This window comes from Gymnoscopelus braueri, assembly GCF_963280865.1.
Source record: "Gymnoscopelus braueri genome assembly, chromosome: 18".
Taxonomy (NCBI): Eukaryota; Metazoa; Chordata; class Actinopteri; order Myctophiformes; family Myctophidae; genus Gymnoscopelus; species Gymnoscopelus braueri.
This window is the reverse complement of record NC_137618.1, coordinates 46,599,676-46,627,017: the sequence shown is the minus strand read 5'-3', so window position 1 is coordinate 46,627,017 and position 27,342 is coordinate 46,599,676. Positions and strand designations below refer to the sequence as shown.

The window sequence follows — 27,342 nt, the reverse complement described above, 5'->3', positions numbered from 1 at the left end:
AAAACAGTTGCATGTTGACAGCAATCAGTTAAAACTGTTGCATGTTGACAGCAATCAGTTAAAACAGTTGCATGTTGACAGCAATCAGTTAAAACAGTTGCAAACAGGTAATGAGCGGTTATTAACATGGCCAATATATGCAAGGGCAGTGGTTTTCAAACTTTTTCATGTCAAGGGCCCCCAAATTTACACTTATTAGCCCGCAGAACCCCATTTGAAAAGATATGCCAGGGACCCGCATAAGAGAAGATTTTTTACGGCTCTAGCAGTGATTCTCAACCGTTTTAATTTCAAGGACCCCCAGTTTGACATGCATTAGGCTACGGGCCCCCATTTAATGGTATTTCTATCTCTGGGACCCCAATTTCTATTGTAAAATCAATGTTAATTTAACTCTGAGAGTGTACAAAAGGAACCAAATAGACCCTGACGGGTCTATTTGGTTCCATTTCTACACTCTCAGAGTTACAGACCCATAAGGGTCCATTTGGTTCCTAACTAGCCATCATTTAGCTGGGGACTGCCTGGAACTCCCTCAAGGACCCCTGGGGGTCCCCGGACCCCACTTTGAGAACCAATGTGCTACTGTATTTAAATCTTGTTGCAAGAGGTTCCAAGAACCGGGTGCACCAGTGCTGCGAGCAGTCCTTCCCAGTTCAGATTTGGCAAGAGGAACCAGAAGATTTAGCCGTTCGCTAGAGTGAGTTAGAATGCGACTAGGGTTCTGACGTAACATGGGTGAAATACTATATGGTGGTAATTTTCCAACCAGGGCTTTATGAATGAAGAGGTGCCAATGATTATTGCGTCTCTCAGTCACAGAAAGACCAGCCCACTTTATCATACAGGACACAGTGATGAGTGTTGTAGTTGTCACCAGCGGTGGAAAAAGTACTCTAATGTTTTACTTAAGTAAAAGTATCAACACTGCAATATAGAAATACACTGTTACAAGTACAAATCTGGAATTCAAAATGTACTTGAGTAAAAGTACAAAAGTATTGACATCAAAATGTACTTAAAGTACCAAAAGTAAAAGTACTCATTAAGCAGAATGTCCTATTTCAAGTTTCCAAATGTATACAAATCTTTTGAAAATAGCCGATCTACAAACACACAATGCGTCGCATCGGGACGCATTGTGAGCTTGTAGATCGGCTATTTTCAAATGGTCGAAATGTATATAGAGCTGAAGTGGTTAACGTATGTTTTGTGATAATAATCAAAATCTACGAAGTAACTAGTAACTTAAGTTTTCAAATAATTGCAGTGGAGTACAAGTACAATATTTGGATCCGATATGTAGTGGAGTAGAAGTAAAAGTACTGGAAATTGGAAATACTCCAGTAAAGTAAAAAATACCTCAAAATTGTACTTAAGTACAGTACTTGAGTAAATGTACTTAGTTGCTTTACACCACTGACAGTAATAAGCCTCAGAGCTGAATGGTAAACCGAGTCCAGGGGCTTTAGTGTGGAGGCAGCTGCATGACGACAGATTACACACATATGTCAGAGGAGGTCTGTGTACCTGTGAGCGATGGCGGGCTTGTGGCCGTCCTTCAGCCCCGGGATGTCCTCGTGGAGGTAGGCCAGGCCACGGGCCATGGTCTGGGCCATGTGACACAGCTCGTTCCACGACAGCACGTTGGCCTTCAGGTAGTCAGTCATGGACCCCTGTCAGGGGAGGAAGGGAAGCAGTAACGGGGTCAGTCGTTATGATCAGGGTTTGCCAGATCTGCTTATTATAATTAATGAATTATTCCCCGCAAGATTTTATTTGAAAAATAGCAGATCTACAAGCTCACAACGTGTTGCATCGCGACGCGTTGTGAGCTTGTAAATCTGCTATTTTCAAATAGCTGATGTACATGTTTAAGTACTCATGTGGCCCATAGTCGCTTCTTTTGGGCTGGTTTTCCTAGACCTGGTTGCTTGTTTCTCTCACAGAATCTGGCAACGCTGGTTATGATAGTCCAATAAAACACTCGCTCCAAACCACCTTTCTCAGAGATGCTGGACAAAGAGGAAATATATATTTTCCAAAGCGAAGTGCAAAGAGGCAATTTTCTAGTTGCGGCATCTGACCACTAGGGGGCAGGCCGTGCCAGTACACGAACAGAAAGAACACAGAGTACACAGCCATCTAATTCTACTGTATATTACTCATGAGCAAGTATAGTTATCCAACTGCTGGGAATATTGCAGCTGCTTAGTGAAATAAACTGATAAAAACAAAGAAAAACAAAGAAAAAACAAAAATGTGTGCAGGTGAGATAAACAAACAACAATCTACCCAAAAAGTAAAAAGAAAGTAAAGAGCTCTACATTGAAATGTAGAAGGTAAACTGCAAATAAGAGACTGTGGTGTCCCTTTCATTTGGGGGGGGTTTATATATATATATATATTATGGTTGTAGCTGCTGAAAGTGTCCAGCAGGGGAGATAGAGCGTTACCTTATCGTGATAGGCGGTGATGAGCCACAGCTCGATGTCCATGTTGGTGCCTCGCTTCTCGGCGCCGATGAAGTGCAGCAGGTTCTCGTGTCGCATCCCGCTCAGGGTGTAGATCTCGTATTCGTTCTGCCACGACGACTTGTCCTGAAGGACCAAGAGAAGAGTTAAAGACAGGAGTTGGAGAAAGACAAACCCAAAGACTCAGCCTGCATTCTCTTCTAGGCCATGGGTTCCCAAACCTTTCAGCCCGCGACCCCAAAATAATGCGGCCATTGACTCGCGACCCCACCTAACCGTGGAGGTAATTTATGCACATAAACTTGCACGTTCGGTGCACATTAGTAACGTATTAAAATGGTAAAATGTACTATTTGTAATCATTTTTAGATTGTATTTCATCCATTCTGTCGAATAAAAAAAAAATCGTATTATTATTATTATTATTATTTATTTATATTTTTTTATGACCCAAAATAATTTCGCGACCCCACCGTCAGTGTCCCGCGACCCCACTCGCGACCCCAACTTTGGGAACCCCTGCTCTAGGCCAATGGTTCCCAAACTTTTTAGGCTGCGACCGGTGAAAAAAATCATAAATCATATTTTAACTGGGGACCCCACACCCTGACAAGCGCTTTGAATTGTAGGCATTACATTTAGTTTGACTCGGTTCCACAGATAAATATTGTGAAAATAGCCGATCTACAAGCTCGTTGTGAGCTTGTAGATCGGGCATTTTCACAATGTTTGCCTCTTTCTAACGTAATATTTGTCAATTTGGCCAATTTGGTATTAAAAAGGTCTTAAAAGTCATTGAATCTTTTTTGAAATGTGCAGATACCCTGTATACACTTATACTGTATGTTGGTTTGTTTACTGTGGAGTGAAAAAACAATGTTGCACTTTAAGCTAATCATCTGGGGACCCCCCCAAAATAATTTGGGGACCCCCAGTTTGGGAACCACTGCTCTAGCCAAGGAAAGAAAAAAGGCGTCCATTTCTCCCTCCCTGATGAGGAACAACAACAGAGTCATTTGTGGAAGGAGACAGAAATGTACGTTAACTTTATACATAGCTCCATATTGAAATAGGGATTAATATAGACGTTTACAAGCGCTAAGTGTTCTGCTTACAATCACTCAAACGGTGCACGCTGCGAGGGAGGGAGGGAGGGGGGGGGGGGGGGGGGGGGGTGGTTGCAGTCCTATCGGTACGTGCTCTGTGGTCAATCGAGGCCACGGAGGGCTTAGTGAACAGTGATTGGCCTAAGCTAAGGGCCCCGGTCAGCCTCCGAGGATTAGGACCTGGGAGAGCTTTAAGGCTGAAGCTCTCCTCTCCTTTCCGAAGGGAAACAGTCGGGAGAAAGACACCGTCATGCAACACGGGGAACAAAACACACGCACACACACACACACACACACACACACACGCACACACACACTTACCTGAATGGGGAAGATTTTGACCGCCACATGTTCGTTGAGCAGCTGAGCTTTCCACACGCAGCCGAAGCGACCTCTGGCCTTGATCTCGATCAACTGCAGGGGTTTCTGGCCCAGGATGGGAGAAGGGGGCATAGGGCCTGGGTCCTGTTGAGTGACGCAAAACAAACACACACACACACACACACACACACACAACACCGGTTGAGTCATCCATCACTCAGAGCTTAACATTCATCAGCCTGACTCACTGTGTGTGTGTGTGTGTGTGTGTGTGTGTGTGTGTGTGTGTGTGTGTGTGTGTGTGTGTGTGTGTGTGTGTGTGTGTGTGTGTGTGTGTGTGTGTGCGCGCTTGCCCGGGGGCCTCTGAGATGAGGGCCCCTCCGATGTAGGGGAAAGGGAAACTCGGCAGCAGCAGCAGCAGCAGCAGCTGCAATGAGGCTTTGACAGCAGGGGCTTACAGAGGCCGAGGGAAGTCCTGAGCTTGTTAAACTTAATCACAAACCTCTGTCTCTGGACTACTGGGAGGACGGAGGGCTAGATAGTAGATGGATAGATGTGTGGGTGGGTGGGTGGGAGGGTGCATGGATGGATGGATAGATGGATGGATGGATGAGGCCCAGGGTGACCTAGTTTTTCGATGGCAGCCTGGTGGGACACTATAGATACAACGTCCCATGAACCCGTTCTGCTCTCAAAGGACCCTATAGCGGTCCAATGTTGACTTCTGGCCATTAGCAGAGATTGCCACCGTCTTCAACCAATTTGGCAGTGTGCGCAGTGTTTTTGGTAGATTTCACTGCTCACATTTTTAAACGTCATTCACTTGTCATTCATGTTGAACTGGAGTGTTACAACATTGTACAACAAGTTGCTAGATATACGTGTAGGTAACCATTTTACTACATCCCACCACCATTTTTTTTTAAAAGGGAAAAAAATCCTTGCAAGTGCTGCATTTTGAGCAGCTAACAATACAGTGACATTTAGCTAATGTTGACAGAAATACACATACATTCTCTAATATTTATTGGATAAGCCTAGTGCCGCTCTATGAGCTTGTAGATCTGCTTCTTTAAATCGTGAAAAATGTTGCAAATCTTGAATATATATATATTTTTTTAACTCCAATCTTTGCTTCTGGGGGGTCCCTGGAACAACATATTTTGGGATGGTGGTCCACGGCCAAATATATATCATTTTGGGCTCCTTGACATGAAAAAGTTTGAGAATCACTGATATAGAAACATACGTTTTTCAAAAAAACTGTTAGGATTTAGAAGACATTTGTAGAATCCCCCCAGAAGCAAAGATTTGAGTTACAAATGTTTGCTTTAAAAAGCAAGAAATCTAAAATGACAGAGATGCGTTCCCGGATTGAATGGGTTAAGACCAACGGTCAAGCTCAGGGACTTTTAGAAAAACCCTGCTGAAAACAGAGAAAGAGAGAGAGAGAGGGAGGGAGGGAGGGAGGGAGGGAGAAGGAGAGGTACAGAGGGCAGGTGGACTGATTCACATTGTTGTTGTTTTTGTCCATTAGAGCATTGGTTCTCAAACTTTTCCGTTTCAAGGAGCCCCAAATCGATACGTATTTGGCCGCGGACCCTCCATCTGAAAATGTTCTGTGCCAGGGACCACCAGAGGAGAAGATTTATGTAAGCTTGTATATCTGCTATTTTTGAATAGCCAAAGTATAAAAGGTTAAAATGATTATCTGTGTGGAGTTTGCATATTCTCCCTGTGTCCCCCTAGGGTAGGTACCCTCGCAAAAAAATATCCTGGTCTCTATACTGCCTCCCCCTGGTCAGCCGGGGTGCCTGATGGAGGGGAAAGGAACTGGTTGGAATAACGTGTTCCTTCCACGCGCTACGTCCTACCGGGGAAACTCCCCCCTGTCAGATGACAAGAAGCGGCCTGCTAGCTCCTCATGCATTGACGGAGACATGAGCTCAGTTCTGGGCTCTCCCTAGGCTGGCAGAGGGAGAGTAGCGCCCAGGTTTACATAGGCAATTGGCACTGGGTGAAAAAATGAGTTACAAAATCGTGGGATAAAAATTTGAGGAAAAAAAAAGATGAGGATGCTGTATTAACACATTTTGCTAGGGACGCTCTGGTATACCCCCCGGCCGGACCCCTGGGGTCCCCACTTTGGACCTCGGACCCCACTTTGAGAACCAATTCATTAGAGGGAAAACGTAGCCGGTTCTGTGGACACAGCCTACTTGCGGAGAGTCCCTGCATCGGTGGTTTATATCCCTAATAGGGTACTAAAGAGTGACCTTTGCCTCAGTTCAATCAAGGAAGAGAACTACAAAGGCAGGATGATAGTGCTGGTGATGGGGCCGACTGATAAGAGAGAGCAGCGTAGCTATGGCTAAAGAGGTGACCTTTCTGTCCGTTTTATATGGCTAGAGACAGAGAGGGGGCTCCATTGTATACGTGGGGAGGTGGGGGGGGGACGCCCGGCGTAGCTTCCTGTCCGTCCGTCCGTCCAGGGCGGCAAGAGCAGAGCGGAGCGGAGCCGTGTTGGTCAGTGACTGTTCGCCACCTACAATGACCTTCTGCATCAGATGGGCCCTTTGTCAGCAAAATAAATGGGACGCTTCCTCTATAAACTCTGCGCCCTGTGTGTGTGTGTGTGCGTGTGTGTGTGTGTGTGTGAGGTAGGAAAGGGATCTGTAGTGTAGTCATACACGGGGCCTCTTCGCTCGCTCGCTGCTGAGCCTTATTGCGGGAGGAACCAGTGATTCAGTTTAAGGGTCAAATTTCAAGAGCCTTCAACTTTTTTTTTTAATCGGGGAGGGGAGGGGAGGTTGTTATTGAGCCTTCAGTGTGCACTGCGCAAAAAAATAAATAAAAAAAACTAGGACACCAGGGCCTCCTGTGTAACATATAAGGTGTTTGTGTTTTTTTGCTCCTATGGGTCTGGACAACAAGCCCCGAGGAAACCTCCTGAGCAGCGGACACGGCTTCACGCACACATGCCTCCCCTCCCTCCGCCGTAGGGAGGTGAATCATCAAATAAAAAAGCCCAAGCGAAGGGGGGGGGGAGGGGGGGGTTGTTGTTGGGGGAAGGAGCTAGGTGCTACGGCATGAAGAGGGTTAAAGGGCGGAGGAGAAATACCGAAACGAGACGAGGTGACATATATAGGTTACATAGGCTGGAGGCGAGAGGAGCTAGTAGAGCCCGGGCGCTTAACCCATTAAGACCGGGAAAGCATCATTTCTGTCATTTTAAGATTTCTTTGGCTATTCAAAAATAGCAGATATACAAGCTCATATCTACAAGCTGCTTTTTTTTTATCGTGAAAGTTTGGGCAAAAAAAAATTAAGCGATTGCTTCACAAATGTCTTCTAGATCTTTTTTTTTTTTTTTAAACATATGTTTCTATATCAGTGGTTCAAAAACTTTTTCATGTCAAGGACCCCCAAAATTACATGTATTTGGCCGCGGACCCCCATCTAAAAATATGTTATTCCAGGGACCCCCAGAAGCAAAGATTTGAGTTAAAAATGTATATACATTCAAAGATTTGCCCAAATTTTTCACGATTTTAAAAATAAATAAATAGCAGATCTACAAGCTCATAGCGCGGCACTCGGTGCCGCGCTATGAGCTTGTATATCTGCTATTTTTGAATAGTCAAAGACATCTTAAAATGACACAGATGTTTTCCCTTCCCGGTCTTAATGGGTTAAGCTAAAGGGATACAGTACATGCCTCGTGGGCCCCTGGGGCTCCGACTGCCGAGAACCTCACACCAGCCGTGCAGTGTACAAGGTCATGTTGATACTTCCATTCTCCTCGGTGTCAATCATTGGAGAAAGAAATAAAATGAATTGCGACAAGCAAAAAGGAGGGAGAAAAAAAGACAACTAATGAAAACAATTGCGTTTTCTTTATTTTTATGGTACGGTCGTCCCCCGAGGGACGGGTCGGGGATGGAAAGGCCCCCCACACAGGCATTTATCAAATTTTATGAGGCGTTCTTTGTCCTCAAAAGAGGAAAATCGATACTCTTGTTTACAGGCAACTGAGAGCGGTTTATCCTGCCGGTGACTATAGGGCGGAAAAAAAGAACCAGCTGACCTTGCCTTTAGAGGGGGGAGGAAATGTCCGGTATATATGTGGGCTGACATTGGTATTGAGAGACGGAGGGAGAGAGAAAGAGACACAGGGTGAAAAGGACAGAGAGAGAGAGACACTAGGAGATGATGTGAGCATAAGTGAGCATGGAGAGAGTAAGTGTGCGTGCGTGTGCGGGTGCGTGTGTGTGTGTGTTTTGTCCCTGGAACAAAATCTTTTGAGATGGGGGTCCGCGGCCAAATACATATCATTTTGGGGGTCCTTGACATGAAAAAGTTTGAGAACCACTGATATAGAAACATACGTTTTTAAAAAAAACTGTTGGGATTTAGAAGACATTTGTAGAATCCCCCCAGAAGCAAAGATTTGAGTTACAAATGTTTGCTTTGAAAATATATATATTCAAAGATTTCCACAAATTTTCAAGATTTTTCTAAAATAGCAGATCTACAAGCTCATAGCGCGGCACTCGGTGCCGCGCTATGAGCTTGTATATCTGCTATTTTTGAATAGCCAAAGAAATCTAAAATGACAGAGATGCGTGACAGAGATTTGTGTGTGTGTGTGTGTGTGTGTGTGTGTGTGTGTGTGTGTGTGACTATACTTGTGGAGGGCCAAATGTCCCCCACAAGTATAAGTAGAATTAGAAAAATACATAATACATTGTGGGGACAATTTTCCTGTTTTCCTCACAAAGAATGGTCGTTTTGAATTGGGCTTTTCCACAAGGTGGCACACACGTTTTCCCCTCTGCTTCGTTTGATTAGCTCTGTAAGCAGGATTGAACCGGAAACACACATCAATCACGACACCTTCAACATGTGTTTAAACCTGCTGCTGGGCCAATCAAAAGAAGCCATGGGAAACTGAGCTAGAACAGGAAAAGTGGGACTACTATTATGCACAGAGCCATTTAGGAACTTAGGAACTTTCGCGTAAACCCATTCAATCTGGGAACGCATGAACGTGTCATTTTAGAGTTCTTTGGCTATTCAAAAATAGCAGATATACAAGCTCATAGCGCGGCACTCGGACCTCCAGAAGCAAAGATTTGAGTTACAAATGGTCTTAATGGATTAATTTACAAAAAAAAACACAAACGGTTACAATATGGAGATATGAGGTTTCTGCCATACAGCAACGATATATAAAATATATAAATGGCGTTTACAAAATTGCATCCTAAAAATGTTTATGTCCTTGCTAGTATAGTAATAAGTTAGTGTTTGTGTGTGTGTGTGTGTGTGTGTGTGTGTGTTGACTTCGCCATTCCCACCCTCTGAATTGACACATTGTATCAGTTCATTCACTGCATGCTCAACCTGATAGAATTCTGATCAGTGATACTCATCCAGATAATCATCAGCCCATGCACATCAGCACCTGATTCTGGGGGGGGTGGTGGTGGTGGTGCTGCACACACACACACACACACACACACACACACACACACACACACACACACACACACACACACACACACACACACACACACACACACACACACACACACACACACACACACACACACACACACCTCCCCCCAATCAGGACAGTATATAGGTTCACGACATAAACGCCATCCGTGCATCATGACATAAAATTCCATGGCAGGGGGCGCATGGCAAAATGAAAAGTACAAAAGAGCACAGGAACACAAATACAAAAAGAGAATATTTGTGCATTTTGAAAATAATAATAAAATGGCGGGTGGCACAGGCCCAAGCTTGGAAGAGAGAGAGGGGGGTGCTAACCAAGGCAAAGATGCAAAAAGAAAACAGAGAAAATGAGGGGAACGGGGGGGGGGGGGAGAAACCAAAGAAACAACGTGAAAATGATAAAAAGAACCAAAACAATCTCATGGTGAGTGTGAACTCAAATAGCTAGACCAGACTTGTCTTACCTCTATCATAATATGAAAGGCGTGCTAGTCGAGGGGGGAAAGAGGAGGCATAGAAGAAACAGGTTTCCAGCATGAGAAACATGGGACGGAAAAGGCAGTAATAAGTAGAAAAGAGCAGCAACAAAATGACCTAAAAAAAGAGAAGATTTCCGTGAACCAATGACAAGGCGGAAGAAGGGGGCCTTTCTGCCATCACACCTTTTTATAACCAAACTGTTCTGGTTTGGTTATGTGGACCACAGTGAGTGGAAGGAGGACCTTTGGGCATTGGCGGAGGCCAACAGTGACCCAACCACCAGGTCCTGTCGATGGTACAGGGGGCAACATCTGGAGAGCAAGCCGAGCATTGGACCGAGCGCTCCGCTCCGGCTCACCTGCAGCCAAGATTTTCAAGTCAAGACAGCGCTCTCCTCCTCCTGTCCATTAGCGCTGGATGAGAAAACGCTGAAAGCTGAGAAGCAATCATCGCTCTATAATGCAAAGAGCTATACTTGCTCTCCCAAACCCCCCCCTCTTTCTCATTGCAAACAATGGAGCAGAAGTGTGAGCACCCAATTCATTTCTGTTCGCCATTCCGAGCAAAAACCGGGTGAGCAACTCTCCCTACATAGTGATGAAGTGTGTCATTCTCTTTGCTAGCGTGTTTGCTCTCCTTCTCTCTCGCTCGCATGTGTGTTGCGTACACACACACTGCGTTTGACTGTGTTAAAGGGCTGCTCAGACCGGCTGAGGATATGCGGTCCGCGAAGCACCCACACACACACACATACACCTCTTCCGTGTTGTATAGTACAAGTGTGTTCAGCCCCGGGATGCTATAAAAATGACAAGCTGACGGTAAGCGTTTCAGCAGCTGCCAACAACGCCCCCAGAATTTCGCAATGGCTGTTAGCTTCTCTGTCCCGTCCTTTCACTGGTTACAGAGTCAGCACACTTCTCCATAATACACACACACACACACACACACACACACACACACACACACACACACACACACACACACACACACACACACACACACACACACAGATGGAAACGCACCACTCAAAACATACACCTGCACTAGTACCCCTCCCCCCCTGTTTCACGCACAAGAGGCACAGGGAGATACACTCAAAATCCCCCTAAGACGCAAAAAAACACTGAAGTTGCCGTCTCACGTAGCTGTGGCATTGGAAAATATGGTGTCGCTTAGCGCCGCGCATGTGCATTTGCACATAGGAGAAGGAACATCAGATCAGAGAGCATGCAAAAAGCCTGCCGGAGAGAGAGCGAGAGATGTGGGCAAGCGAGCGAGCGAGCGAGCGAGAGCTAGTGAGTGTCCTTGTTTTGCCCAGGCAGGCGGTGGAAATTAAATTCAAGCAGAAGAAACAGCACACATAGGGCTCTTATTCACAAGGCCGGCTGAGGACTTTAGAGAGTGCAGGGGCCCAAGGTGGCGATGAACGCAACACCGCAGAGACGGACGGACGGAGGGACGGACGCACTAAGGATAAAAGGATAATTCCTTTTAACAGGTCGTTCATGAAAGTCCTTGCGGTCTTGTTTCCAATGAGAACCTGTGAGCAATTGGGGTTAAGAGTCTTGCTCAGGGACAAATTTCATATCATCGGCACATATGCTGGGATAGCCTGGAATCGAACCTGGGGCAACCAGGGCCAGCTGGTTCCCTAGGCGGGCTCACTAACCACTCAGCTATGGCCGCACTCACTCCACTCCCGTTGGCCTCTCACCTCAGAGAGACGCGTAACGGGGTGAGGGCACACACGGCGAGGCTTGTCACATTTATTACATAATTGCCTAATCGCAATCTTTTTTTTGTTGCATCATCGTCATAATCGTTTCCATGTTAAAAATGTTCATATACTTTCGACATTTTCAAAAATGGTGGAAAATAGCAGATCTACAAGTTCAAAACACGTGAGCTTTTATATCGGCTATTTCCACAATTTATGTTTTTTTCTTCTTCTTTTAACTCGGAGTTACAGAGTTCACAGAGTGCCGCGCTATGAGCTTGTAGATCTGCTATTTTTAGCAAATCTTTGAATATATATATTTTATATATATATATATATATATATATTTATTTTTAAAGCAAACATTTTTAACTCAAATCTTTGCTTCTGTGGGTCCCTGGAACAAAATATTTTGAGATGGGGGTCCGTGGCCAAATACATATCATTTTGGGGGTCCTTGACATGAAAAAGTTTGAGAACCACTGATACATATATAGCAACATACGTTTTTTTTTTAAACGTCAGGATTTAGAAGACATTTGTAGAATGCGTTCCCGGATTGAAAGGGTTAAAAGACCATGCCCCCCCCCCTCCCTCCCTCTTGACATCCACCCCCGCCTCTCTCTCTCTCTCTCTCTCTCTCTCTCTGCATGTTGCTGAGGAGCATGCTTACTCAGAGGGAGCCCATAGGAAGCTGATGAATAATGAAGAAGCTCCCTCCCCCCCCTCCCTCTCTCTCTCTCAGATCACATTGCACACACACACCGGGAATGGAGTTCAGGGGCAGGGTGAGGCCCGGGCCCCAGCGGCAGCCTGACTCCACACACTGACCAGCCGGGGCCTCTGCTCCGTGCTCTCAGCTTCTCTCCCCACGACGTGTACCTCTCTCTGTGTGTGTGTGTGTGTGTGTGTGTGTGTCAGTGGTGTAAAGTAACTAAGTACTTGTGCTCAAGTACTGTACTTGAGTAAAATGTTTAGGTATTTTTTACTTTACTGGAGTATTTCCAATTTTCTGTACTTTCACTTCTACTCCACTACATCTCAGAGGCAAATGTTGTACTTTTACTCCACTACAATTAAACTTTAGTTAGTAGTTACTTTGCAATTATTATATTATAAAACATACATTAACCACTTTAGCCCTATTTTTATAACTAGGCTATTTGAAAATAGGCGATCTACAAGCTCACAACGCGTTGTGAGCTTGTAGATCGCCTATTTTCAAACATTTTAGTACTTTTACTTTTGGTACTTTAAGTACATTTTGATACCAATACTTTTGTACTTTTACTCAAGTACATTTTGAATTCCGGACTTTTTACTTGTAACGGAGTATTTCTATATTGCAGTATTGATACTTTTACTTAAGTAAAATATCTGAGTATTTTTTCCACCACTGGTGTGTGTGTGTGTGTGTGCATGCGTACGCTCGTACACGCTTACTGCAACAAAGTGCACGCGTGCGAAGGAAACTAACATGTGGCCGCCGCGTATGTACGGCAGCTATCCCCCCCCCCCCCCCCCCCCGTTTCGTAGTTCGTACCGGTTTCCATCTCGTGTCGCCGCACTAAGCGACAATAGGAGCAATATCTATGCTAATGCGCTTCGGTAACACAATCTGCATACCGCACATGCCTATGTTGACTTGTTTTGGGGTCGAGGGGGGGGCGGGGGGGAAGGTTGCAGAACGGAACGTGTGTGCCCTTCATATATATGCAGCTCCTATGTGCTCCTCCTGTGTAAATCATAGCGCGCTATAATGCCTACCTAGCAGTGTTGGAAAAAGTAATCCAATGTTTTACTTAAGTAAAAGTATCAATACTGCAATGTGGAAGTACTCTGTTACAAGTGAAAGTCCTTGAGTAAAAGTGCAAAAAGTATTGGTATCAAAATATACCTAAATTACTTGTACGGCTATTTTCAAATAGCCTAGGTTTTAAATAGGGCTAAAGTGGTTAATGTATGTTTTATAATATCATAATTTATATCTGCAAAGTAACTAGTAACTAAAGTGTTCAAATAATTGTAGTGGAGTAAAAGTACAATATTTGCCTCTGAGATGTAGTGGAGTAGAAGTAAAAATAATAGACAATGGTAAATACTCCAGTAAAGTAAAAAAATACCTAAAAATTGTACTTAAGTACAGTACTTGAGTAAATGTACTTAGTTACTTTACACCACTGCTCCTGTGTAAATCATAGCGCGCTATAATGCCTAGCTAGCAACGACAACACAAAAAAGGGGGGGAAAAAAACAGTTTGTTATTGATCAACCTCCTGGGCTGGCATATCTCTCTGACCTACTGCAAGCCTGCCTTTTTATAACTACTATGCCCAGGGGGGGGGGGGGAGATAGAGAGAGCTGGCTAAGAGCAAGGAGAGAAAAAAAAACAGAGCGGTAGATAGAGGAGAGAGAGAGAGAGAGAGGGAGGGAGAGAGAGCATGCATTATTAATCCACCCCCTCCCCCACTCAGTCAGAACACTTTACTGCGCTCACTGTACTGTGTGCCTGATGAGTGGGAGAGAGAACTGACCACACACACACACACACACACACACACACAGTCCTACTTGACTAAGCAAGCCCCCCCCCCCCCCCCCTCTCACCATCGGTCTCTCGTGATTACCAGGAAGTTGCTGGGATGCCATACGGGGGGGGGGGGGGGGTCTGCAAGCCAGTTTTTTTTTGTCAGTGGTGGAAAAAGTACTCACGTTTTTCACTTAAGTAAAAGTATCAATACTGCAATGTGGAAAAACTCCATTATAGGTTTAAGTCCAGAATTCACAATGTAGTTGAGTAAAAGTACAAAAGTATTGGTATCAAAATTGACTTAAAGTACCAAAAGTGGAAAGTATTCATTATGCAGAATGTCCCGTTTCACAAGTTTTCAAACATATAAAAGATATTTTGAAAATAGCAGATCTACAAGCTCACAATGCGACACATTTCCCCAGAAGCAAAGATTTGAGTTACAAATGTTCGCTTTGAAAATATATATTCAAAGATGTGCACATCATGATTTTTCATAATAGCCAAAGAAATTTAAAAAAATGACACAGATGCGTTAACTGGGTTAACTACAGCCATAAACCTGGAGGAACGATTGCTCTGCGATTGGCTAGCTTGTTGTTGTCGTTAGGCCAACCGAGTATAGATTACATCCCATAGCCTGGAGGGACGATTGCTCTGCAACCGTTGTCAGGCCAACCAGCCGACCAATGCTGTAGCTTCATCGCTCAAGTCAGTGACATTTGCGTGTATAGGGCTGCCAAACACATGAACATGAACATGATAATGACTGGTTTATGGGTACATTTGGGTACAGAAGTACAAAAGTGACACGGTACAGCAATGGGTAGGTACTTGACGATTAATTGTCATACAAAATAATTACGATTAACGATTTAATTGTGCGGCTTTTAGGTCAGATATGACAAAAAACTATTTCCGCTATTTCTAAAAATGCTAAAAAGAATTATGGACATTTTTCAACGTGGACACGATTATGACGATTATGCAAAAATAATTGCGATTATCTCAAACAATTGGGATTAGGCGATTATGTAATAATTGTGACAGGCCTAGCAACGGGCTGCCATGTCCTTATCCTGTACGCTGCCCCACTTGGCCTAAATGAGACGAGTCACCCTGACAACATTGAAAGACATTCTACACGCCTCTACCACATGGAGTTGCTGTTTTTTCCTACCCTCGTTTTCTGAACCTATCCTCCCCTCGTTACAGAGCCTCGCACTCGGCGCGGGTTGACAAGTTGAAGCCTGCAAATGCTCTTCCAAGGTTGGCTGTCTTGTCACTGCCAAAGTCGTGCCATCTCCAGCGGGCCAAAGTGAGCGCCAAAGTGCGGGCCACTAACTTTAGCCCTGGCACAGAGTCGCGCGGAGATTTTCTAAGCGTTGCGTTTGGTAGGCATTCAACTCATCAGCTGATGGGGGTGGCAGGATGAGTCGAGATGTGCGCGACACGGAGCACATTTCCTCGGTAAAGGAGACGCTTTCACCGCGTTGTCAAAGCAGGGGAACAAAAATGACAGGAGGAGAGCAGGTGACAAAAAACAGGCAGCTTTTGAGTCAAAGAAAAAGAAGAGGAAGGAAATCCATGAGGTAGCGGGGTTGGTTCCATGTGCAATGGAACCTCTGCTGCGTGTGCCTCTGGCTCCCTGTGAATGACAGCCGAGACCGACGCAAAGTTATGGAGCTAATCCAAAAAGAAATTCACCTGGTTTCATCCCCGCAGCTGTATCGTTGCGGAGGCCGAGCGGAAGCTGGCATGTGCGCATCGCTCAGATTAGCCACAAAAACGGCTTTCTGACAACAATGCTACGACGATACATACCGCCACTTCCCAACGCACGGGGCAGCGCTATAAGGAAAAGCCTGGAGACGTAGGGTCTGACATGGGATTTGTTCATAATGTTTGTGCAGCAATGGCAAGCTACTGGGCCGGATGATGGAAAGTAAAACAAGGAAAAACAGAAAAGAAAAACGACTTGGTGGCATCTGATGGCTGTGTGTGTGTGTGTGTGTGCGCGTGTTCGTTCTTACCTGGGTGGGCACAAGGACGGGCGGGTAGGCCAGCTTGTGGTGGCGGTACATCCAGAAGGAGAACAGCACGATGGCCGTGATGCCCATGATGGGCACCAGCGAGTACATCAGCGTGGTCAACACTGGCGGCTTGGGAGGCCCTGGGCTGGATGGTGCTATAGGGGTGAAAGGGAACACAGGAAATGAGGAGGAGTGTGAGAGAAAGAAAAACTTCATAATGTTTCTGCCCGTCAACTTATGATTCAACTTATGACTCTCTTAACCCTTTAAGACCGGGAAAGCATCTGTGTCACTTGAAGATTTCTTCGGCTATTAAAAAATAGTAGATATACAAGCTCAGAGCACGGCACCGAGTGCCGTGCTCTGAGCTTGTAGATCTGCTATTTTTGAAAAATCGTGAACATGTGCTAATCTTTGAATATATTTATATTTTAAAGCAATTTTTTTTACTCTGTTACAACTTCTGGGGGTCCCTGGAACAAAATATCTTTGAGATGGGGGGGTCGATGGCCAAATACATATAATTTTGGGTGGTCCTTGACATGAAAAAGTTTGAGAACCGCTGATATTATAGCAATTTTTTTCTTCAAAAAACTGTTAGGATTTAGAAGACATATGTAGAATCCCCAGAAGCTAAGTTTTAAGTTACAAATGTTCGCTTTAAAAAAAAATATAGCCTATATTCAAAGATTTGCACACATTTTCAAGATTAAAAAAAAATATCATATCTACAAGCTTATAGCGCGGCACTCGGAGCCGTGCTCTGAGCTTGTATATCTGCCATTTTTTGAATAGCTAAAGAAATCTGAAAATGACACAGATGCGTTCCAGGTCTTAACACATTCCATGCCAGATGTTAATCTCATAATGTACTCACCAGTGCCAACGTGTTATTGTTGTTTTTTTGTTTTTTTCATGTCGCCATAGATCTTGTTAAAATCCTTAAGATTGAGCCGTGCACTGTCTGTTTACATCCGCGACATCTCACTGTATCTACCAGTGAAAACCGCATGTCAAACGGATCTCCATGATTGTAGTTAGAGCGGATTACGTTAAACAGTGATATGCGAGGAGAAAAAACTACAGGAAGAGAATTGAGTTTCAGTTTCGTCTGTAGAACGAGGGCCGACGTGATCGGCAAAACCGGATCCCAAATAATTCTGTTTCCGGTCTTCAAACCGGAACCGGAAATGGATCAAAAAATTCCGAAAGTGCACCTGGGGGGGGGGATCTACGCGAACCGGCGGTTCGCGTAGATCTACGTGATTGGCACGCTTCGGCTTTAAATAGGTTCGCGTAGATCTACGCGATTGGCATTCAATGTGTTAATGGATCAAGACATTTTCAAAATTCTGATAGCAAAGAAATTGCTATCTTTCCCTTGCTTGCTTTCCCTTTTAACCTGTACTATTCAGATCAGTCTGAACGACATTTAAAACATGGGAGATACATTTACAGCTAACATGGCAATATCGAGGAACGCTGAACATCGACTCTTCGCCATGAGGAAGTCATATCGCCCAGATCTGGTGCATACTGTTAACTAGGGCTGTCAACTTTCCTCAGAAATGATATTCGAATATTGGTCTTAGAATATATTCGAATATTAAAAAAATATATATATATTATATTATATATATATTATATTAATATTATTATTTTTTTTAATTATTTTTTTGTTGACAGAAACAGTACAAAAAACAATGTATCGAGTGCTCGGATCCAATAAAACATATCTTTTATTTGTTTTTAAAACTTCATACATTGTTTTTTGTATTGACCCTGTCAAATAAACATAATAAAAAAATTAAACTTTTTTATTTTTTTATTTTATTCAAATATACATTTTCATATTCGAATATACATATTTTCCCAATATTCGAATAATATTCGAATATCGAATATTCGTTTGACAGCCCTACTGTTAACTGTATGTGGGCATATCCTTAGCCGATAGCAATGGATTCCGGTTTGGCTCACGACTGTTGTCACCTGCCTATGAACTTTCTCCTTCCAGATCCATTTGCGGTGCTTTTGACTGAGGTGGAAATACCTTGAAAAAAAAAAAAAAACGACACATACACAAAAGCCTACTGTTGCGGCCTCATATCGAGCGGCGTTGAGAGAAGGATTTCAACATGACGTCACCCTACGACAGCTCGGCCAAGAATGCGAGCGCCCTCCCTTTGTGCCTGTCAACGTTCGCTGCAGGGAGGCTAGTGTGGGCTGGAATATCTCTCTTTTTTACCCTCTCTTTGGACTAAATACCTCACTGGCTCTGGATAGAAAGCTGCCAAATCCACAGGGGCTTAGTGCTACTGAGTACGATGGTTAACCCATTAAGACATGAAGCCGATTCTAAATCCTAACAGTTCTTTGAAAAAAACTGTCGCTACAGTGGTTCTCAAACTTTTTCATGTCAAAGACCCCCAATATGATATGTATTTGGCCGCGGACCCCCATCTAAAAATATTTTGTTTCAGGGATGCCCAAAAGCAAAGAATAGAGTTAAAAATGTTTGCTTTAAACAATATATATTCAAAGATTTGCACACATTTTCACGATTTTGCAAAAATAGCAGATGCACTCGGTGCAGTGCTATGAGCTTGTAGATCTGCTATTTTTGAATAGCCAAAGTGTAAAATAATGCTTTTTTTTTAATAGCTCAAATCAAAAAGTGACACAGATGCGTTCCAGGTCTTAATGGGTTAAATCAAGTTGATCTCACGCTCCACACACACACACTACTCCCGTTTCCCTCTCACACAATTGCAAACGCTAGCTCATTGCACAGCAGGTTTACTGGGGGGGGGCAGAATTATCTAAATTAACACACGTACTGTAACACACAGACAGAAAAAAGCAGCTTTTTAACCACCTGGCGTGCCTATTTTTGGGGCATGTCATCACAGGCAAAACATTTAGATTTTTTCTGTTTCGTTTCCGAAAATAGCTGACGGGACCAGCTCAACAATGCACTGCAACTATTTAAGCTGTGCAACGCTGTCATAACATGGTGAAGTATGAGAGAGGCCTTACATGGTTAAACCTCTATCAACGTATTACTATAACTCAGTGGTTTTCAACCTTTTTCATATCGAGGTCCGTTATTTATTCGGCATTTGAGCCACGGACCACCGTTTAGAGATTTAGCCTCTCAGACCCAAAACTTAGAATATTCCTTCTACGTTCTCTAATTGTGTCGACATCTTGTAAATTATGTAATGCAGCTATGTCAAACAATAATTTTACTCTTGAGAGCGTAAAATGAAACCAAATGGACCCGTAGGTTTCATTTTACGCTCTCAAGAGTTAAAGATCTATAATAAGGGTCTATTTGGTTACCAACTCTTCCATCATTTAGCTGGGGACCACCTGGAACCCCCTCAAGGGCCTGGACCACTGGTTGAGAACCACTGCTATGTATAATTGATTGGTAAATTGACAGCATTTTTGTAAAATGCTTTTTTTCCTCCTATCCTATTTTGGAAGGGCATGGCTTTTTATCATTATTCAAATGATACTTAAAAGGGAAACTCAAGGTCCAGCTTCCAGCAAGGGGTGCAAATCGTCTCCGTCGAGTGGAAACCTCAAACTGTTACGGTTCACGATTCAAATAAAAAAATAGCTGAAGTAGCAGATCTACAAGCAAAAAAAATGTATGGCTTCGCGCAGCATTTCGAGCTTGTATATCTGCTACTTTTGATGCTTTTGTGTGAAGCTGTAGTGTGATCAAGTAGGGCGTTCATTTACGAAAAAAACAACAAAAAGTTAGAATACGGAGATAAGAGGTTTCTGCGCCGACAGAAATGCTAATTATTCAAAAAAATATTCTAACATTCTAAATGGGATTTTAACCCATTCAATCCGGGAACGCATCTCTATCATTATAGATTGTTTTGGCTATTCAAAAATAGCTGATATACAAGCTCATAGCGCTATGAGCTTGTATATCTGCTATTTTTGAAAAGAGAATCGTGAAAATGTGTGCAATTTTTTAAAGCGAACATTCGTAACTAAAATCTTTGTTTCTGGGGATCTACAAGCTCATAGCTTGTAGATCTGCTATTTTTGAATAGCCAAAGAAATAAAAAATGACAGAGACGCGTTCCCGGATTGAATGGGTTAATATAAAACAGGTGTGGAGGTAGATGTAATAAGTGGGGTTAGGCGTGGTGGCGACTGGCGTGGAGTGTATGTGCGTGTGTGTGTGTGTGTGTGTGTGTGTGTGTGTGTGTGTGTGTGTGTGGGGCTCCAGTGAGGGAAAGGTGAGTGCAAGAGAGCGGAAATAATTTGATTGTGTGGTGCTGCTGAACCAAAGCAGTGGCCGTGTTGCTATCAAAAACACACTCGCATGCAAACTATGTCAGCCTCCCCCTCCCCCTCCCCCCCCACCCCTTGCCCTGCCCCGCCCCTCTCAGGGCACACAAAGTGCATGTGCCTCTCAGATTGTGTCAGTGTGTGTATAAAAGCGAGCGAGAGAGAGAGAGAGAGAGAGAGAGAGAGTGGGTGGTAGGCAGGCGACCTGAGCTGAACTGGTATTCAGTAGTGCCTTTACATGGTTACAGTGGGGCACTGTTTCAGGATGCTGACAGCAGCGCAACAGCACTCGACGACCTCGCCGTGCCCCCCCCCCCCCCAGCGCGCAATTTTAGCTGCGGAGCAGAGGATGAGAGCCTGGATTAGCCTCTTTGAGCTGAAAAACACAGCAGCAGCAGCAGCAGCAGCAGCAGCAGCAGCAGCAGCAGCAGCAGCAAGCAGTGTTGCCAGGTTTTGTGAGAGAAATAAGCAAACTCGGTCTAGGAAAACAAGCTGAAAAGAAGCGACTAATAGGCCACGTGAGCACTTTAAACCTATGTACTGTATACGCCGGCTATTTGAAAACGGCCGATGAGTCGCGATGCAACGCGTTGTGAGCTTGAAGATCGTTTTTTTTAAATAAAAATGCGGCATATTTTAAACAGGGGCTCCCAGGCACGAAACATTTTCAGATGGTGGGGTTAGGGGACAAATACACATTAATTTGGGGGTCCATGACATGACAATATTTGAGAACCACTGGTTTAAATAATAATACAAAAAATGGAAACAACCCCCAAAAAAACGCAACCCGCAACTACCAATATTTAAAAAGGAACTTCAAAGAAAAACAAGCCCAAAGTCGCTTATAATAATCGGACATGGCAACACTGAGCAGCAGCAGCAGCAGCAGCAGCTGCTAAGCCCCTCCCACCCTGCCTGCCTCTCCTCCAGGCTTCTCTTAGCGTTTGCTGCACACGCCTGGCAGCCCCTCCTCCTCCCTGCCAGCCCCTCCTCCCCTTGACCCACCGTGGGGCATTAAGATTGCCGCACGCCACTCAAAGCTGCACAAGATCTCCTGGTCAGCGGGTCACGCTCTCTCTCTCTCCCTCCCTCCCTCCCCTCTATATCCTCCTCTAAGTCTAAACCTCTCTCTCTCCCCCCCCGGTCCCCAGATAGGCCGTGTTGCTAGGTTAAAAAAAGCAGCAGCTGTGTGTGCTGTCCTGTCACCCACCCCCCCCCTCCCCCTCGGTCGGTTCCACACTACAGTCAGCGGGGGCAATGAGGCTTCCTGTGCTTTTTTTTTTTTTGATTCCCAAATATCCAGGGCATTCCACATCTAGTTAGTCGCTGCCCAAAAATAAAGCTATGTTTGGTTGCATAAGCATCACGAGAGAGAGAGAGAGAGAGAGAGAGAGAGAGAGAGAGAGAGAGAGAGGGGGAGAGAGAGAGAGAGAGAGAGCTGACACACACACACCCCCCCCGCCCCCAAATCCCGGCAAAGCTTTTATTACACTCTTTTGTGTATAAGCCTTTACTGGCTTTTAGGAAAAGAACTGTTTTAAGGCGCTGACAAATCCTGCTGTGACAGCCTTACCCCCGTCATCAATGACAAAAATATGTGAGGTGACACGTTTTTTTCTATCCCTGACTTCATACAGCCAAAACAACAAAAAAAAGGAACACAATTTTTATTATTATTATTATTGTTATTGTTATTGAAGAAAAACACACACAACCGAACCAACGTTTTCAAAAAAGAAAACGATCCGGTAGAAACGGTTGGTTTGAGGGGGGCTCAGGAAGGGCAAATAAGTCTGAAGTGACAAATCGGTGACCCTCACCCCCGCAGCCCTTCAATGCCAGCGCATTCTTGATGTTGTTAAGAGGATGGTGTTGGGGGGAGGAGGTGGGGGGAGCTGGGAGATCAGTCCCTGTAATCTGAAAGGCACAGCAATCCCTTAGGCATAAGAGACCCGGGAAAGCAGCACGTCGGCACACATGGCACTGCCACCAGCAGCAGCAGCAGCAATAGTAGTAGTAATTGTAAGTGCTGCTATTAAAATGCAAACTATAAAAATACTAAAATTGCTAAATACAGAAAATAAATGGTCATTAAGTTCATAAGGTATAATTCCTAATTTCATGATATAAATACATATTTTGGGTCATAATTGATTTCGTGTAAAGTTAAAAATGTAAAAACATAATGTGATTAAAAGTTCTGGGGCGGAACAAAGTTCCCTGTCTGTCAGTAGCACCCCCGGACCATTATTGATTGACACATGATTGCATGTCATTACTGACAGGTGGTGCAAACAAACCTGGTCGACTAAGCTCTGTAAAAACTTGCAGTTTGTGATTTCATGCTGCTAAGGTTATTAAAAGACGTCTGAAACGATAGACAGACGGTCAAAAGACATTCTAAGGACATTAAGCAACTCAACAACGAAGAACCTCTTTTCCACAACAAGCGGCCAACGAGGTATTTTATGTTTGATCTCACTTTGATGTTACCGTTGTGGTTAACCTGCGCGTTGCGCATTTCTACCGGTCATTGTATTTTCATTTATGTATGCTTTGATCTATGTTGTTATTTACCGTGCAAGTTATTGATTATTGTTTATTATTTTGTGTGTGAACATGTAGTTCTCACGGCATGACTGAGGGATGAGGAGAATGCCTGAAGCAATAAATGCCCGTTCATAAAGAACCCGACCTGTGTCATCATTGTTGTGCGAGGAGCTACAGTGAGAACTCGACTGCTCATCACAGCACGGGTAGGCGAGACGACGAGACCACCGCGGATGACGATGCGATCACCGCGGGTGCGACGCAACAAACAAACGTCCAGCATAAAAGAAGCAAGCCCACAAAGTAGGTGTCGGCATAGCCACGGCAAGCAACGGTGATAGACTGTGTTGAAAGCGCAACGTTTCAAGCTATAGCCAAGAAGTTCTCTACCACAATCCTCAAGTTAAGGTGGTCTGAGAAGCGGTTAAACTTGGACATTGCAACCAAAGGACTCAGATCTATTAACCCTGCTTATTGAGCTTAGCCTACACGTTTGGGGATAATTCTATGTGCTGGTATTTTCAGTTGTTACATTTATAAGGTTAACAAGAAGAAAGAAGAAAGTCACATAAGCAAGTGAACAGGGTTTTGTAAAGAAATAAGAAAACAAAAAGGGTTGAAATTAAGATTGTAATTTTGTGTTTTACCAAACTAAAGGGTTTAAAGTATAAGTCATTTTGTATTTCATGATAAGAAGTTAGAGGATAATAAATGTTTGTGTTTATTTAAAACAAAGGTTTAAAAGACAACTCATTTGGTTTTACACCTAAAAATAAGAAGGTTAAAGGAGAACTAATGTGTTTTGTTTTTTGTTTGTTTTCATGAAAGTAACCAAGGTTAAAGGACAACTCCACTGTTGTAAAAAATATTTCCTTATTTTTAGAATAAGTGATTTAAGGTATTTCTAAGCATATTGTATCTGCATTTAAGGTTAATTCTTGCATTTTTGCCAAGGTTATTTCTTATTTTGATTCTAAAATTGAAGTAAACTTAAAGGCTACCTAAGTTTCCCACATACAGTACAGTACACAGTGCACACAGGATACATACAGTCATATTTACACAGTTTACACATTCATTCACCATGTCTGACCCAAGCACCGAAACCGCCCAGGAAAACGCCAATCCACCTGTGCAACCCCAGGTTACAGAAAATGTCAATGCATCTACTCTATCTGAGGCTACAGCCACTGAATCAGAACAAGAGGAGACACTACGAAGAAGTGAAAGAAATCGAACTCTGACAGAAAAGGGAAGAGAACTTGAAGAAGACAAGCTAAAAGGTGTACAACGTAGGTACAGAATGACTTTCGCAAAGTGGAAGTATCATGTAAAAGTAGGCAAGGAAACATTGGCTGTTGAGGCCCCCGAAGAAGAATTAAAGGTACTGATTCAGAACATGGAGATCATCCATTCTGAGGTAACGTCCATTTATGATGAATTACGTCGACTGCAAACCCCTGAGCCAGACATACGGCGTACGGTAGACACCTGTGTGTCTCTTTCAGAATTCATTGTTAAGAAGGCAACAAAGAAACTTCAAGGGCATACGTCAGAAGAAGAGGAAGATCCATGGCCTGACATTGGTTCAATCCTAGACTCAACAGGTTCCTGGTTAAGGTCACCGTCACATAAGTCAAACTGTAGTTCTACCCACTCAAGTAACAACACAGTCAAAAGAAATGAGGCTGCAGCTGAAGCCGCTGCATCCCAAGAAGTTCTGGCAGTGTTGGAAGAACAAGAGAGGGAAACAAGAGAACTTCTAAGGCTACAAGCTGAGAAGCTAGCCAGACAACAATCAATGGAGGCCGAACATCTAAGGCTACAGGCTGAAGAAAGGGATCGACTGGCGCAATTTGAAGCCGAGAAGCTAGCCAGACAACAAGCGATGGAAGCTGAGACGCTGGCCAGAGAACAAGTGATGGAAGCTGAAGAAAGGGATCGACTGGCGCAATTTGATGCCGAGAAGCTAGCCAGACAACAAGCGATGGAAGCTGAGACGCTGGCCAGAGAACAAGTGATAAAAGAAAGGCAACGGAAGATTGAACGCTTAGACGAAATGAAGAAGTTGAATGCTGCACAAGCTCGAGTGAGAGTCTATGACCTAACCGAAGGAAACACTCTCAATGCCCCAAACCTCCCATCCACTTACCAACCTCTGCCAGTCCCAACACACACCCTCAATATTTCAAGCCCTCCATTCATTCCCCAATCTCCGCCATTTACAGCACAAGCCATACACGCCTCAACCCCCTCATTCATTCCTCAAGCCCTACCAGTTACAATACAAGCTCCCCACATCTCAAGCCCCTTATTCATTCCCCAATATCAACAAGTCACAAGTCAAGTCCCTAGTCCCCAAAGTCTACCTCAAGCTGCAACAAGCGCAACGCCCCTGCCCCAAGAGCAGAACACTCTTGATTTTGTCAAGATGCTAGCAGAAGCTATAAGTGCCAATCGTCTTCCAACGCCAGAGCCTGCGGTATTCACCGGAGATCCTTTGAGATACAAAGACTGGCAACTGTCTTTCAAGACATTAATTGACAAGAAAAACATTCCAAAGAACGAAAAACTGTATTACCTGAGAAAGTACCTAGGTGGTGCTGCGAAGAAAGCAGTTGAAGGTTTCTTCCTATTAGGTACAGAAGAAGCATATGACACAGCCTGGCAGCTGTTAGAAGAACGGTTTGGAAACCTATTCCTGATTGGGAAGTCCTTCACAGACAAGCTGCATGCTTGGCCAAAAATAAGTGTTAAAGATGGCCAGGAGCTAAGAGAATTGTCTGACTTCCTCAAGGGCTGCCAAGCCGCAATGCCCCACATTAAGACGTTGGAAATCCTCAATCACTTTAATGAGAATCAAAACCTTCTGCGGAAATTACCAGACTGGTTGGCATCCAGATGGAACCGCAGAGCCATGAAATACAGACAAGTAAACGCTGAGTACTATCCACCATTCAAAGAATTTGTAGACTTCCTGGCAGAAGAAGCAGACCTTGCTTGTGATCCTGTATGCTCAATGCAAGCACTCAGGAATACTGAAGGTGAGACACCAAGACAACCACGAAGCCAACCCATTCAAGCAAAGACATTGGCCACAAACACAACACGGAGTGATACCCTGTCATGCATGCTCTGCGAAAGACCAGGACATGACCTTGCAAAGTGCAGAAAGTTCCAAGAAAAGACAGTTCAAGATCGTGTTAAGTTTGTGCAAGCAGAGAAGCTTTGCTTTGGATGTTTGAAGACTGGTCATCGCTCAAATGTGTGTGATGACAAGAGCACATGTGAAAAATGTCAGAGGAGCCACCCGACATGTTTGCATGATGACAAGTTCAGTGAACGACAAAGCTCCAGACCTCCAAGAGGAGCCAACTCAAATGATGAGGCAGACACCACAGAGATAATTGTAAATGCAACTGCCAATAGAGTCATACAAGAAGGTCTAAATACACACGTGTCCTCAATCATACCAGTCTGGGTCTCATCCATGAAACAGCCAGATCAAGAAGTTCTTGTCTACGCGCTCTTGGACACGCAGAGCGATACGACGTTCATCCTTGATGAAGTGGCCCAAGGTTTAAACGCAAACAAAGAGACTGTCAAGATACGACTATCCACAATATCTGCAAGGACAACAGTCAAACACTGTCAGAAGTTGACCAATCTACAAGTGAGAGGTTACAACTTGGAAAAAAGGATTCCATTGACACCAGTTTACTCACAAGAGTTAATTCCAGCATACAGGTCGCACATTCCAACTTCGGAAACTGCTCTAGGGTGGCCTCATCTGGAACAATTGGTGGATAAGATTCCACCACTGTTGGACTGCAAAATAGGCCTACTGATCGGCTTCAACTGTCAACAAGCCCTCCTACCAAGAGAGATCCTGTCAGGTGAAGATGGTCATCCATATGCACAGCGGACCGATCTCGGCTGGAGCATCGTCGGCTGCTCGCATCCGGTGGACGACTGCAGTGATGTAGTGGGAACCAGTCACAGCATCATAGTGCAACAAGTGACACCTGCTGTGCAGCCATCGGTTGAGTTAAAGACAGAAGTGCACAAAGTGTGCAAAGTTCAAGTTAAAAGGATCAAATCGACAGATGTTAAACAATACACAGTTCAGTCAAAGGAGTCTAACCAGCTGAAGAGGCCTGACTGTTCTGGACAGCAGAATCTTCCACATGGAAAGAAAATGGTGGGAGAACTAGAAACAACCGCTGAGCTCTGTAAAGTTCATGACAACAAAGTCAAGACAAAGGAAGTGAATTCAGTGGTG

The 27,342-nt window shown here is 44.1% G+C and overlaps 1 protein-coding gene across 1 annotated transcript in view; it reads right to left on the bottom strand.

The window, feature by feature from the left end:
• The window catches only part of acvr2aa (activin A receptor type 2Aa), a 91,621-nt gene that overhangs the window by 18,163 nt on the left and 46,116 nt on the right, over positions 1-27,342 (bottom strand). The window contains exons 4-7 of the mRNA XM_080456517.1: positions 16,188-16,342; positions 3,902-4,045; positions 2,457-2,600; positions 1,531-1,676 (exon numbers count right to left, since the gene is read on the bottom strand). Of these exons, the coding sequence (XP_080312643.1) occupies positions 1,531-1,676; positions 2,457-2,600; positions 3,902-4,045; positions 16,188-16,342 (589 nt within the window). The remainder of the gene's footprint in view (positions 1-1,530; positions 1,677-2,456; positions 2,601-3,901; positions 4,046-16,187; positions 16,343-27,342) is intronic.